This window comes from Pan troglodytes, chromosome X (assembly GCF_028858775.2).
Source record: "Pan troglodytes isolate AG18354 chromosome X, NHGRI_mPanTro3-v2.0_pri, whole genome shotgun sequence".
NCBI lineage: Eukaryota > Metazoa > Chordata > Mammalia > Primates > Hominidae > Pan > Pan troglodytes.
Window position 1 is genome coordinate 42,023,590 of NC_072421.2, and position 15,230 is coordinate 42,038,819.

The 15,230-nt window shown below is 38.3% G+C and overlaps 1 protein-coding gene across 20 annotated transcripts in view; it reads right to left on the reverse strand.

The window, feature by feature from the left end:
• The window catches only part of CASK (calcium/calmodulin dependent serine protein kinase), a 409,365-nt gene that overhangs the window by 64,122 nt on the left and 330,013 nt on the right, over positions 1-15,230 (reverse strand). For all 20 annotated transcript variants that reach the window (XM_016942916.3, XM_016942911.3, XM_016942915.3 and 17 more), the window contains 2 exons: positions 10,451-10,528; positions 7,840-7,920 (listed from right to left, as the gene is read on the reverse strand). In XM_016942916.3, coding sequence (XP_016798405.1) covers positions 7,840-7,920; positions 10,451-10,528 — 159 coding nt within the window. The remainder of the gene's footprint in view (positions 1-7,839; positions 7,921-10,450; positions 10,529-15,230) is intronic.

Genomic DNA, 15,230 nt, shown 5'->3' on the forward strand with positions numbered 1-15,230 from the left:
TGTGCTGGGGCTTAGAATTGAAACAAATTTAAAAAGAAATGGTGCAACAATTGGAGTATTGAGCAAGTATCTTTCATCAATGGCATTTACAATGACACTTTTATATAACCCAAAGGATGAAAATAATTTATAGCATATGATTTAGAAAAAGAAAAAAATACACACAGATGTACCTTAAAAACGTAATCTTCCAAAATATCACATATGATATGGAACTCAAACTCTAAATACGTTAAATTTTTTTGTTCATTATATTTTTTGGAGCACTTGTTTAAATAAAAAATAAGTTGAGAATTATTATTATGACTTCTTTTTGCAAAGCCTATTAACAAAGAGAAAGTGATTTCTTTGAACTGACCTCTCTATTTGTCAGCTTGGTGAACTTCGACAATAAAATGTCCCTTGTTTCCCTAAAAAAGAATATCCTTCTACTCACCACACTTTTTGTGCCATCATAATAAACCCTCTTTATTAAGCATAAATATTTGAACATTTCTATTTCAAAGAGAATCTACAGCTATCAAAATGTCTGGAGCTTTATACAAAGATTATATTTTCTTATGTGCTAACTATAAATTTGGTTCTATTTTAATTTGGGATCTGTGTGGTAATATCTGCAGATAATGAAATGCAGTTAAAATTGCTTTAAAAATAATAACTCATAGCATCTGAAATTAAGTTATTTTATTAAAAGGCTTAAAAAAGTCATGACTTGGCTATTTAATTTTAAAGGCATGCATACGAGGCAAAAAAAAAAGGTAACAATCTGGTAAAATCATAAAGAAGATAATGCTGATTTGTTACCAGTAAAGAATATGCTTTCAGCATTATACACAGTTGGGTTTCTAATGGAAATGGCAGATATTTTCACAATCTCAGAAGGCTGGTCTAAACTGGGATTTGGGTGAGGAGCACCAAGGGGCACTAAGCAATACATAGCTTGAAAGTAGTGCTCCATGATGGCCCTGGGGACCTTGGCTTCCTCACCAGTGCCCTAACTGCACCTTGTACTGGTACTCCTGAGCCCAAGTATAGAGGCTGTGCTATGTGGGCAAATCCCTCTTTTTCTGATTTAATTGTGGTCACGTAAGAAACCAAGATTTAGGGCAAAAAGCAAAAATCAGTAACATAAAAACTGGAACATTTCATTTGCTAAAATTATGTTCGTCATATCACTGCAGCCTTGACCTCTTGGGCTCAAGTGAACCTTCCACCTCAGCCTCCCAAGTAGCTGGGACCACAGGCATGTGCCACCACACCCAGATAATTCTTGTATTTTTTGTAGACACGGGGTTTCACCATGTTGCCCAGGCTGATCTTGAACTCCTGAGCTCATGCAATTCACTCACCCCGGCCTCCCAAAGTGCTGGGATTACAGGCCTCTACTCATTCTTTTAAATTATATAAGCAAACATTTGTATTTAATGCATTATTTACAAGGAAGGATTAAGCCCACAATCATAAAATAATACTCAAACTGGACTCTAAAAGAAAAATGCTTAAATGATGTCACCAAATAAGGTCATACTCGATATTAACCACAATTTGGCACTGTAAATGATTGCTACCACAAAACGAAACTTAACCTAAAGCTCTAATTCATATCCAAACAGAAAAAGGGGGCCACTTACAGACTATCTTTTTAAAAGCCTAAAAGAGTATATAAAATAAAAAATAGGGAAACCAAAATTTGAACATTTTTCTTCAAATATGTTAAGACGTATGAGTGAGCAGTTGTCACTAAGCTGAAATAGCTGTCAGTTTTAACTACGTAACAATTGTGTAATAGGAAAAAAACACTTTCACTTTTTGTACTATAGTAAGGATATGTATAAGACAACTAACAACATCAGACAAGAGTGGAAAAAATCTGACTATTTAATGTTTCATATTTTACAGCTGCAATAAGCAAAGGAAATATTCTTTTTAAAAAGTCAGCCTTTCAAATGGAATAACTAAAAAAGTAATCAGTGAGATAATATTCTTTTATGATGACCTCTAAAGATACAGATTTTAGGCCAGGTGTGGTAGCTCATGCCTGTAATCCCAGCACTTTGGGAGGCCAAGGAAAGAGGACTGTTTGAGCTCAGGAGTTCAAGACCAGTCTGGGCAACAAAGTGAGACCCCCGTCTCTACAAAAAATAAAAAAAAGTAGACAGGCATGGTGGTGCATGCCTGTAGTCCCAGCTACTTGGGAGGCTGAGGCAGAAGGATTGCTTTGCCCAGGAGTTGAAGGCTACAGTGAACTAAGAAGGTGTCACTGCACTCCTGTCTGGGCAATAGAGCAAGACCCTGTCTCTTAAAAAAAAAAAAAACACAGTTTTAAAGTCGTTTAAATTTACCCTTATTTCCTCTTCCTTTAGTTACTGTAAATATCTACAAGTATCTGCATTTTCAGTGTTGGGTAATTCAATGTTAAATCCTCATGTTATAATAATCAGAAAGCAAAGAAAAATTCGGATGACTGAGCAAATAAGTGTGAAATTATAAATATGCCAAGAATAACTCCCAAACCTTGGCATAATAAAAAAATTGTAAGTATTAACATATTTCCCCTTAGCTATTAATATTTCTTTAAAAATACCAAGATTTTGAAGCCATGATTTAAAAAATGCTTATAAGATAGAAAGCCCCAGCATTTAAAAGCTTATTTAATATAGTATATATATATATATATATATATATCTCAGAATTATATTTCCCACATAAGATATTATCTACACATAAGCTTATTTAGGAATGACCAATGAGCTCAACTTAAATTTATTAGAAAACTGATTAGCATTATAAATCAACTGACTTTTAGGAGCATAGGCTTTGGCGCTAGCAGGATCTGGCTTGAACCTCATTGAGGCCACTGACTAGGTGAGTGACCTTAAGCAAGTCTCTTTACCTTGTTAGGGCACAATTTCCTCTCGGAATTGTGAAAAGGGTTTAATTACACCAGCTTCCATCCCAACCATCAGCAAGTCCTCTTGTATGTAACCATCTCCAACACAGAAACCCCATCTGCCCATGTTCTACCATCCTCACCTTTCTCCAAGCCTCTACAACCTCTCACAACAGCCTTCCAATTGGTCTCCCTAAACTCTTATCCCCCCTACAGTCCGTTCTCTACACATCAGCTCCAGCAAAGCACAGATTAGATATTTTCCTGCGTGCCATCACTTAGTGTCATCCTACTGCAATCAGGAGAAAACTGCAGACTCCTTACAATGGCCTGGAAGGCTTTTATTTATTTATATTTTTTATTTTATTTTTAGATGGAGTCTCGCTCTGTCTCCCAGGCTGGAGTGCAGTGGTGCGATCCCAACTCACTGCAACCTCTGCCTCCTGCGTTCAAGAGATTCTCCTGCCTCAGCCTCCTGAGTAGCTGGGACTACAGGCGCCCACCACCATGCCCGGCTAATTTTTGTGTTTTTAGTAGAGACAGGTTTCACCATGTTGGCCAGGCTGGTCTCGAACTCCTGACCTCGTGATCCGTCCACCTTGGCCTCCCAGAATGCTGGGATTACAGGCGTGAGCCACCATGCCTGGCCTTATTTTATATATTAAAAAAATAAATAAATTGGTCTGGCCTCTGCTGACCTCTCTTGGTACAGGAAGTACCACTCTCTCCCTTGTTAACTGTATCTCAGCCACAAAGGACTTCTGCTCCTTGAATCTACAAAGCTCTTTCCTGTCTCTGGGCCTTTGCATTTGCTCTTCCTCAAAGGAGTCTCAGCCCAAATATCTACTCCTCAGAGGGGCTTTCCCCTGACTATCTAAAGCAGCTCCCACTTTACTATAATCTCTGCACCATTATCCTTTCATTTCTTCATAGTTATTATTGCCATATGAAATTATCTTGTTAGCTTACTTGCTCATTGTCTACCTCTACCTCTCCTACCTGTCCTCCCACCCCACCTCCACTAGAGTGGAAGTTCCATGAGCGCAGGGATCTTGTTTGTCTTATTCACTACTAGGTCCTTAGTGCCCGGCATAGTGTGCCTGGCATACAGTAGGCATTTACTTATTTGATAAATGAATGAAAATGTCTTTTAAGCACCTAGCTAGGTATTCAATAAATTATAAAAATTACTTATTATTTCTGAAAATGTTTACTAATAGCAATGCACATATTAACTTCTCTCTGACTTCAGAAAAGCAAAACATATCGAGACTTAGAAGACAGATAAGCTGTCATACAATGGGCTATATGAGCCGTAATGATTTTGATGAAAAAAAAGGCTCCTATTTGGGTATATGTTAATTTATTTAGCTTACTTCAAATCTGAAAGATCTATTGGTCTCATACGGCCCTATATCATTCTCTGAATTGACCTGAGTTTACTTAGCAATTTATAGAAAGACATGTCTGTCCAAATTCATTTTTTATTTTTATTTTTTTTTGAGACAGAGTCTCACTCTCACCCAGGCTGGAGTGCAGAGGCGTGATCTCGCCTCACTGAAACCTCTGTCTCCTGGGTTCAGGTGATTCTTGTGCCTCAGCCTCTCAAGTAGCTGGGACTACAGGTGTGTGCTACCACGCCAGGCTATTTTTTTTTTTTTTGTATTTTTAGTAGAGATGGGGTTTCACCATGTTGGCCAGGCTGGTCTTGAACTCCTGACCTCAAATGACTCTCATTCCTCAGCCTCCCAAAGTGCTGGGATTATAAGCATGAGCCACAGTTCCTGGCATTTCTTACTTTTTGAGACAGGGTCTCGCTCTGTTGCCCAGGCTGAAGTGCAGTGGTGCCATCATGGCTCACTTCAGCCTTGACCTCCCAGGCTCATGTGATCCTCCCACCTCAGCCTCCTAAGTAGCTGGGACTAAAGGCATGTGCCACCATGTCTGGCTAGTTTATTTTTAATTTTTTGTAGAGATGGGGTCTCCCAATGTTGCTGGTCTTTGACTCCTGGGTTCAAGCAATCCTCCTGCCTTGGCCTTCCAAAATGCTGGGATTACAGGTATGAGCCACTGTGCCTGGTCCAAAATTTATTATATATCTGTTTCTAGCTATGGAACACTGCACAGAGCAGTCAGCCAAGGAGAGGCTAACCTATCTGCAAACGGGCAGTTCCTAATCTATTCAATGTTTTACTGATAACTTACTATGTGCCCTATACATGATAGATACTATGGAGCAACTAATAATAGGTATCAGATAACATCTATTAGGCATTAAGCATATGTCAAGCATTGTGCTACGCACAGTAGATATATCAGCTACTTAATTCTTATTCTGACTCCACGAGGTTGACTCAGAGTCAGAGTTCATAAAGTTACAGTGGCAAGGATGGAGTTCAACCCCAGGTCATCTGTATTCACATCTTTAACCACTTTTATAATATAGAACAGTGGTCCCCAACCTTTTTGGCACCAGGGACCCATTTTGTGGAAGACAATTTTTCCACGGATGGCAGGGTGGGTGGGGGTGGGGGATAGAGGTCGGGGAATAGTTTTGGGATGAAACCGTTCCACCTCAGATTATCAGGCATTAGATTCTCATAAGGAGTATGCAACCTAGATCCCTCGCATGCGCAGTTCACAATAGGGTTCCCACTCCTATGAGGACCTAATGCCTAGGCTGATCTGACAGGAGGGGGACACAGGTGGTAATGCTGGCTGGCCTGCTGCTCACCTCCTGTTGTGCGGCCTGGTTCCTAACAGGCCACGGATGGGTACTGGTCAGTGGCCCAGGGGTTGGAGACCCCTGCTATAGAAGACATGCTGTCTAAAAGGGAATGAATTATAATCTGGGGAAACACAGCACATATGCATGAAACAGTGAACAAGATAATATTAACGGTAATTTAACTGCAGATATTTGTGATTCATCACATTTGAGGATTATTAATAAAGCATATAGTTTCTTTATTCTCCTGCTCTGTGAAATAGAGATAATCACAATGACTAAATGAGATCATAAGCTCAATGAGAACAACAAAACTGGGCTGGGATATGGAAGGACAAAGAAAAATTGCCCTGGCTCATTCACTGGGAAGGGACTTGCTCTGGCAGGCCAGCAAGCATTAGAATGTTATGCAGGTGAATACAAACAAGTGGAAAAGAGTTAGAGAAGAGAAAGTTCAAAAGAAGGGTAGAGAGGTTACAAGATATCTTGATAAAAGAGGTGAGATTTGAATGAAGTTCTGTGTTTATACACCTACGTTGTAAAAATGCACTCATCTACAGGCATTAGAACCTGTATCCTAATTGTATTTCACTGGACAGTGCTGTTACCATAGAATAAAGTCAAATACTCTCAAGGATTATACTTGAATTCAGCCTTTAATGCTTGGGTGGGAGAGTTAGGAAGGATGAATATGGTAATTGCTTCTTTCCAGGTAGTTACTTTGAGGAAAAAAACTTTATTTCAATAACTTGGTTAAAAGTTTAGAAACACTATCATAAAGGGCCAGGCACGGTGGCTTACGCCTGTAATCCCAGCACTTTGGGAGGCTGAGGTGGGCAGATCACGAGGTCAGGAGATCAGGACTATCCTGGTTAACACAGTGAAACCCCGTCTCTACTAAAAATACAAAAAAATTAGCCAGGCGTGGTGGCGGGCACCTGTAGTCCTAGCTGCTCAGGAGGCTGAGGCAGGAGAATGGCGTGAACCCGGGAGGCTGAGCTTGCAGTGAGCTGAGATTTCGCCACTGCACTCCAGCCTGGGCGACAGTGCGAAACTCCGTCTCAAAAAAAAAAAAAAGAAAAAGAAAAAAAGAAACACTATCATAAAACAGCATATATATAATAACTCACAGGTAATTGCTTTGATACACATATTATACTGTTACTATTATTTTAAAAGTGTCACCTGTGGCCAGGCATGGTGGCTCATGCCTGTAATCCCAGCACTTTGAGAGGCTGAGGCAGGAGGTAAGGTCAGGAGTTCTAGACCAGCCTGGCCAACATGGTGAAACCTCGTCTCTACTAAAAATACAAAAATTATCCAGGTGTCGTGGTGCACGCCTGCAATCCCAGCTACTCGGGACGCTTAGGCAGGAGAATTGCTTGAACCTGGAAGGCGGAGATTGCAGTGAGCTGAGATCGCGCCACTGCACTCCACCCTGGGTGACAGGGTGAGACTCCATCTCAAAAGTAAATAAATAAATAAAAATTCAAAGTATCATCTGTAATAGTAGTTATAAGAACAAGGCTTTTAAGTCAGATTTTCTCCCAAAGGGCAGTGAGGTAAATTTCCACTTTTCACATATTTTTCACATAAACTGATGTGGCTAATGCTTTTAAAATGGTATATTCAACATGAATTTCCATCTGTAATTGTGTTTTTGTATTGCAGTTAGGTAGATAAGCATGGACCTTTTTCCACAGCAAAGTATCTTATCTATTTTGAGCTTTGAGCTTTGTTTAGTTATTTAGCTTTATATTTGGCTAAATACAGGTGTTATCCCCATTTTCCATATAGTAGAAATGAACCAAGAAAGTGCAGCAGTTTTGCATTGTCAAAAGAGATGTAATTCTTCCAATATATCACCTAGATTCAGACGATTCCTTATTATTGAAAACTGTCTCTAATTTTAGTTCTTTGTGGTTTAAGTAACATAAACAGTTCCAGTGACTAAAGGACTACCCCATAAGAAAGAAAATCCCTTGTCTGATGAGTACAGTCCCTGAAAAGCCACTTCACCAAGAGTATCTTTACAGTTGTGACACAAAGTAAACAAAAGAGTCTTAAAATATTTGGTATTACCTGGTATTGTAATCTTAATAGTCTCATATGATATGGATAAAAATGCATGAGATGAAGCTGGCTACATTTTATGAGGGTAGTTTAAAAACTTCTTATGAAAGTGAGGTTTCAGTTCTATGGAAGTTTAATTATTACTTACCATGAAATGAGGTTGTGTTAAAATACGCTTTAGTTCCTTTGCGTCGTTATTCTCAGGGTAACATGAAATTTCTTCCAATACCTAAAAAATAAACAAGATATATAATAATACAAACATGACATAAGATTTACAAAATGTTAAATTCTTTTAAGTTAAAAATTATGAGTGGATTTTTATGGCAGGCAAAACAATTATTTTGAAAAACTTTTCATTTTATTCAAATGTTATTAATACATAGAAGAACAGTATTGATGGTAATAAAAATGAAGCAAATTGTTCTAAAAGTCTGTCAACTATAACCTAAAAGGTTATTGAAAAATATAAAGCAAAATGACAAGCCTGCAACATATATTTATTACAGATTTATGAAACTTAACGGAAGAGTATCTCTGAATATCTTTTTCCAAACTCACCATAAAAATCAATATGGACAAAAAGTTAATAAGAAGTTTTCTTTTATATTAACAGCACTGCCAATTCCCTTTAGAAATGTCAAAATGACACAGGCACAAATAAAAACGATTTCAAGAACAGAACTAATTAATTAGACTACTTAATTAAGAATACACAAGAAATTTTTCTTTAAGTAATGTAGAAAATGCAAAAATGCCTGCCGGATCAATGTTTTTCCCCATAGTCATCTGCCCACACAGAGAAAGTCATGCCTCTGCTAATGGCTCTTAGGGTTAAACGCCAGGGAGCCTAAGAGAACAATTTTTTAAAGCCTTATTTTCTCTTTCCACTCAAATTTTCTTCACTAATTAGTCATTAACATTTTTCTGCACAGGTAAAATTGATTGTTTTCAAATAAAATTGTTTTAAAAAATTCTCCTTTACCACCAGGATGGAGTTTACCTGTATAAGTTATTTATGGGACATGAACCCATGAAAAAGCCTCTGTTCTTTTTCTGAGTAAACACCTGCTGCTATTCTAACTGCATATGGCTGGATTCAGAGGTTTGCATTACACTCAACTGAATTCCAACCATCAAGCCAATCAAGGATTGCTTCGGCACAACTGGATGGCAGGATCATACCACCATCCATCCAGGAGGATTCTCACCTCAACCTGTGAAAACCATACAAAAGCTTCCTACTGGGGCAGGAGGGGGATGTTGTGAGGTCACATGGCCCGAGCCTTAGATTTTAGCATCATAACTAGAATGTTCTGTGCTACTCAACTACTGCCTCAGGGAAGAACAAACAAACAAGCAAAAATGACAGAGCTTTCTTATCCGAATACCCTGTTCATTAGAGTGCTGGTTATGCTGTTAATTCATATTGTTTCAAGATGATAAACCAATTATCCTTGGTGTATTTTATGCTCCGAGTTTCTCTACTAGGGAAATGAGAGGACAAAACCACATACTCTCTCTGGGTCCTTGCTCCTCTCCTAGTTTATTTTTAAATACAGAGGTGTGGTATTTCCACCTAAGCAGGGCTAGGGGGAAACCAGCAGGTTTTCACTGTCCAGTTGAGCCAAAGAATTGTCCCCAGAGTCTCTCTGCTTCTATCTGCATATTGTGAAGACAGGGTGGTGATTCATGCCTCTATCAGCGATATCTTAATTCCCTTCTATGAGCCCTTGGTGGTGAAGTCAGAGACAACCCCTCCAAGCTAGTCCTGACCAAGTGGGCAGGCCGGGCAGCCTCCACTGCATGGGTTTCATTTCTCAGTGAACGTACACCATCTTCCAGTACAGACTTTCTGTCTAAAATCTGGTAGGGAAGGGATTATGTCCTTCATAGTCTTTCACATAGTAATTTCACTTTATAAGAAATAATTTTTCTAAAAGAAAAATGTTTATTTGCACAAAGACTGACATGATCAAAAAATGAAAAAAAAAAAAAACCCATGTGTCTAACAATGGGAGAATTGCTAATATGTTATACTTTAATAACAGCAAAGAAAAATATTGCAGTCATTAGAAGTTATATTTGTAAAGATCAAGTAGAAACATGGAAATATGCTTATTATATAACGGTAGGTTAAAAAAAGACACATTTTGATTACAACTATAAAAAAATTTATATGCAAATGGAGAGTGACTAGAAAACGATATATAAAAATGGAAACTACTGTGTTAGGGTGATGAGATTATGGATCTATTTTTATTTTCCAAACTTTCTGCAATGTTGTATTTCTATCATAAATAGGTTTTTAAAAGTTTGTGACAGATATAGCCACATACCTTGACAATTTACAAAAATGACTTCTTTGAACTCAGTATATTTAATTGCTACAGAAATTTAATTAACTTTCAAACATTACCACCTTCAAAAAGCAACTCAAATTTTTATAGCATGTCTATTTCCACCAAGTGTTGTAAAATAACTTTCTTTTTTAAAAAACAGAAAAAGAGAAGTAAAATTGATGGTAATGTATTCAAGTTTACATCACAGAACCAGAACTAGAAATCTAGGCAATATTGCCGCAGAGATCTTTTTTTCTTTTCTGTATGTTCAGTAATAAACTTAGAAATACTAAATCTGAATATAATGAGTCAAATTGTGACTCCAGGGAAACTGCCTCTTAATGTGCAACAGAAATGTCTTCAATAAAGGTGGCAAATATGATGATGCCAAATACTTCTATAAAATATATCACTTACCTCTTTGGCTCTCTGTACTGCATCGCTTGGAGGATTCCTGATTTGTGGTGAAGACTTTGTGTTAATTTTGTCATACAGCTAAAAAGCAAAGAAGAAAATCCAGTAAACACTCACAATTCTTTGCTAAAAATCAGAGCTTCATATTTATTATTTCACTAAACAATATTTTTCTTTTAAAAAGGCAGGCTGATGATTTCAGTGGGATCCTCTTGGTAATAACCTCTGAATTGTTCTGTGAAACTTGTCAGAATATGAGTCTTATGCATATCTTTTCAAAAAATCATCTTTAAATAGATGGACCAAAATTCTGTCAATGTGGCAATTTCCTTGTCATTTAAAATTCATCAATATTTCCTCAATCACAGTGTTTGTTTCCTCTGACAGAAGCAACTTTCAATAGCATGAATACAGAGTAAAATGAAAGAATGCTTTCTGGCCAAGGCACGTCTATACGGAGTAAAATGAAAGAATGCTTTCTGGCCAAGGAACGTCTGGAAGAATTTTCACAGAAACCTAAATCTTGGGAAAGGGCAAACCCAACTCCTTCTAGGAAGGAATGTTCTCACAGAGGTTTATGGTTGTTTTACTAGGGCTGTTCATTAACAGAATCAGTGCTGGTATCCTTCAGCAGGAAGTCAAGGACATAAACTTTTTTTTCTTTTGACTCTGCCAATTCAGAGTGGAGAAGACACTGAAAAGAAAGCAAATATACGCTGGGCGCGATGGCTCATGCCTATAATGCCAGAACTTTGGGAGGCCAAGGTGGGCGGATCACCTGAGGTCAGGAGTTCGAGACCAGCCTGACCAACATGGCAAAACCCCGTCTCTACTCAAAATACAAAAAAAATTTGCCGGGCATAGTGGTGGGCGCCTGTAACCCCAACTACTCGGGAGGCTGAGGCAGGAGAATTGCTTGAACCTGAGAGGTGAAGGTTGCAGTGAGCCGAGATCACACCATTGCACTCCAGCCTGGGCGACAGAGCGAGATTCTGTCTCCAAAAAAAAAAAAAAAAAGAAAGAAACTAAATATATTTCTAAAATTCCACAAACCTAAATGATCCAAAGTTCAGCTTTCTGAAGAACATACATTTAATTATTTTAGAAATACAATTAAAATATTAATTTCTACCTCAAATAAAGTGTTTCATAGTCAACAGTCTGCTTTGAAAAGTGAAAAGTTAAAGATGACCTCGGCTGTTGTGAACACTTTTATTTCCTAACTTCTCTAAAATAGGTGGGGATTTTCGTGGTCGGTTTTATTCTTTTTTTTTTTTCTTCACCTACTCTGTACACCAATGCTAGTTGAGAAGTCAAATACTGACTATAAACATTCTTCAGATTATAGTCAGATTTGCTTATACTAATGCAAGATAAATTTTTATGACTTATAAATATTTGGGCCACATCATACATAAAAATGCCTAACAAAAGCAATGTGAAGATAGAGCAGGGACAATTTTTTAAATGATGTATTAATTAAGAAAGCACTACTAAATCAGAGATTAAATAAATAGTATAAGTAGACTAGTAAAATGCTGCTCTATTTAAAACATTATATTAACATTTTAGGGAAATGGTGATTTGTGGCTGGTCCACAAAAGTTTGCCCAAATCCCTGTAAAATATATGTGGGCAGTCTCCATCTTCTGAATGCTTTCTATCTCTAAAGAAATGTCAATGTTGTAACTGGGATCATATTTTCCCACAAAAATAATGTTATAAATAGTGATTAGGTTTCCAGACTAGCCTATAGAAATGAATTGCACTGCATGCATGCAATAAAAAATAGTAAAACAACAAAAAACCACCACCCAAACCCAAACAAAATGCAAAACCAAAAAAACTAAGAAACCATAAAACACACATATACACACACACTACATTACATTTGCAAGATGAATAAGTTCTAGTGATCTGCTGTATAACATTGTGTCTATCATTAACAATACTGTATTGTGCACTTTGTTTTTTTTTGAGGCGGAGTCTCGCTTTGTCTCCCAGGCTGGAGTCCAGTGGCTCAATCTCGGCTCACTGCAGCCTCTGCCTCCTCGGTTCAAGTGATTCTCCTGCCTCAGCCTCCTGAGTAGCTGGGATCACAGGCGCGTGCCACCACGCCCAGCTAGTTTTTTTGTATTTTAAGTAGAGACGGGGTTTCACCATGTTGGCCAGGCTGGTCTCTAATTCCTAACCTTGTGATCCGCCCGCCTCGGCCTCCCAAAGCGCTGGAATTACAGGTGTGAGCCACCGTGCCCAGCCAACAATACTGTATTGTGCACTTTAAAATTTGTTGAGAGGGTAGAGCTCATGTTAAGTGTTCCTATCACAATTAAAAAAATACATAACACTTTAAAAACACATTTAGTCACCACCTGACGTGTCATAATATTAATTATCAAGCAAAGTTTAAATAATCTAAGTGAATACATAAAAATATTTTTATAAAATCTCAAAACCGGCTGGGTGCAGTGGCTCACACCTGTAATTCCAGCACTTTGGGACGCTGAGGCAGGCAGATTGCTTGAGCCCAGGAGTTGGAGAACAGCCTGGGGAGCATGGCAAAACCCTGTCTCTGCAAAAGAAATACAAAAATTAGCCAGGCAGGGTGGCATATGCCTGTATTCCCAGCTACTCAGAAGGTCAAGGCTGCAGTGAGCTATGATCGCATCACTGCACTCTAGCCTGGGTGACAGAGCAAGACTTTGTCTCGAAAAAAAAAAAAAAAAAAAAAAATCTCAAACCTGTTTGAGAAAAAAAGCAAATTTAATTTGAGGCTTTACAAGTTGATAGCACCATCACTTTATAATGTCTAATTCCATGATAAACTGTAAGTTTTGCCTTTTTCTTGATCAAGGACTATTATTTCCAACATTTTCAACTATGATTATGGTTCGTTTCTATTTAAACATTTAATAAATGCACATCAATTTTTCTCACAAAGAAAAAATAATCCCACAACTCCCCAAATTGGAGATAATTTTTGACCTGGTCTTACTATGTCATATACAGTTCCTTAGGTCTTATATCTGTAATTTCTTAAGAACGTGCGGCCGAATCAGATGTAGTACTTATGGAACATAGATTCCTGGACCCCCCTCCAGACCTACAACATCAGAATTTAAGAAGGAGGTCCAGAAATCTGTGCTTTAATAAACTCCTCAGGTATTTGAAAATCTTATGTCCAGTGCTAACTTTTGAGAGTACTAATAGTACTACTACTAATAGCAACAATATTACTTTTATTGAGCACTTACTAGATGATAGTTACTAGTCTAAGCTCTTAACATATACTCATTCACTTAATCTCAAACAATCCTACGCAGTTGGTTACCCCTACTATTCTCACTTTAAGATGAGAAAAATGAGGCACAGAGTGGTCAAGTGAGAACCGCTGTTCTATCCATACAACTTCATAGGTGGCACACAAGTGCCTGGAATCTCTTTTGAGGCACTGCTCCAAGGAAAATACTCAGACCAAATTTTCTTCCATGCCTTTGGTCTGGTCTGATCCAGTTCAATCACCTAAATTAAATTCAACTCACCTAAAGTTCAGTGGAAGTAGTGGCAGGATGAGGGGGAGGTGGGATGCTTAATATGAAAGGCAGATACAATGGAAAGGAATTAAAAGATGGGGCTTCTACCTGAGGTGGGGGCATTGGGCTCTGCTTCTTCTAAAAACTGCAGCTCTCAAGTCCTAGAAACTGCACCTCTCAAGGCAGCCACAGGATAGAGAGGATGGTGTCCATGTGGCAAAGAATACACTGTGAATCTTGGCTGCTGGCTCATCAACCAAAAGGGCAAGTAAGAACTGAGCAGGAGGGAGTGAGGAATGGGCTCATTTTGTCACTGTCAGAGAGAAGTGACCCTTTGTTGGTTCATCCACATACCCATCCACTCAATATTTATTGAAGTCTTACTAGGTACTAAAATGTGGGGTTCTATGTACTAGGGATACAGAGATAAAAAGATGAGAGTTTCTGTCTTCAAAGAGCTCACAAATTCCAAAAATCTGTATAACCAAAGGCCCAGAAATGTATGAAGGATTCATCCCTTTGGAGACCAGAGAGTAAGTAGTTTGGTCCCCAGCAATAACAACTGGCAATGATCTCAGTGGGCAACCCGAAGTTGGAAAGTATCTTGATGTATATGCATAATATGTCAACCTTCATTTCCCCCCACCAATTTCTACATTTTTGTCTTAGAGACTCAAAATACTTTAGTGATATCCATAGCATATACAAAGCATTTGAGAAATATAGCAAAGCAGGTAAATAAAAAGTCATCAATGGAAAAAAGTTCGAATGCGATGTAACATTGAAGTGTTTAAAAACAGTAGTTAGAAACATAGTGCTTTTGGATTTCTCATTCTCATGGGTCATCTGCATATTATATGCTGCCTGCAAAGATATGCAGGACTCAAATTTCAAATCTAGGTAGAGTTTTGTCAAGGTCTGGGGCAAATGAGAGGTAGCTGGGTTTTGAGAACAAAGGAAGACTGCAGCTTGTCTTTCTTACCCTTTACCCACCCCCCATTCTATCATATATAAAGAATATATAAAATGTTACTTGGGACCTTACCAGTAGTCTTGGACTTTCAGCTAAAGCCCAAAGCTAAGGCCAAGAGGAAGTAAATGGCACTGAACCTGCTATGAAGCTGCTAGACCACTTCTCCTGGGCTTGCTGAAAGGCAGTCAAAATGGCCCTTCCATATTCACCCCAGGACCCCTCATTCTGCCTATAGAGGCAGAAGTCTGGGATTTGTAGGAGTCACAGGACTAAGAAGA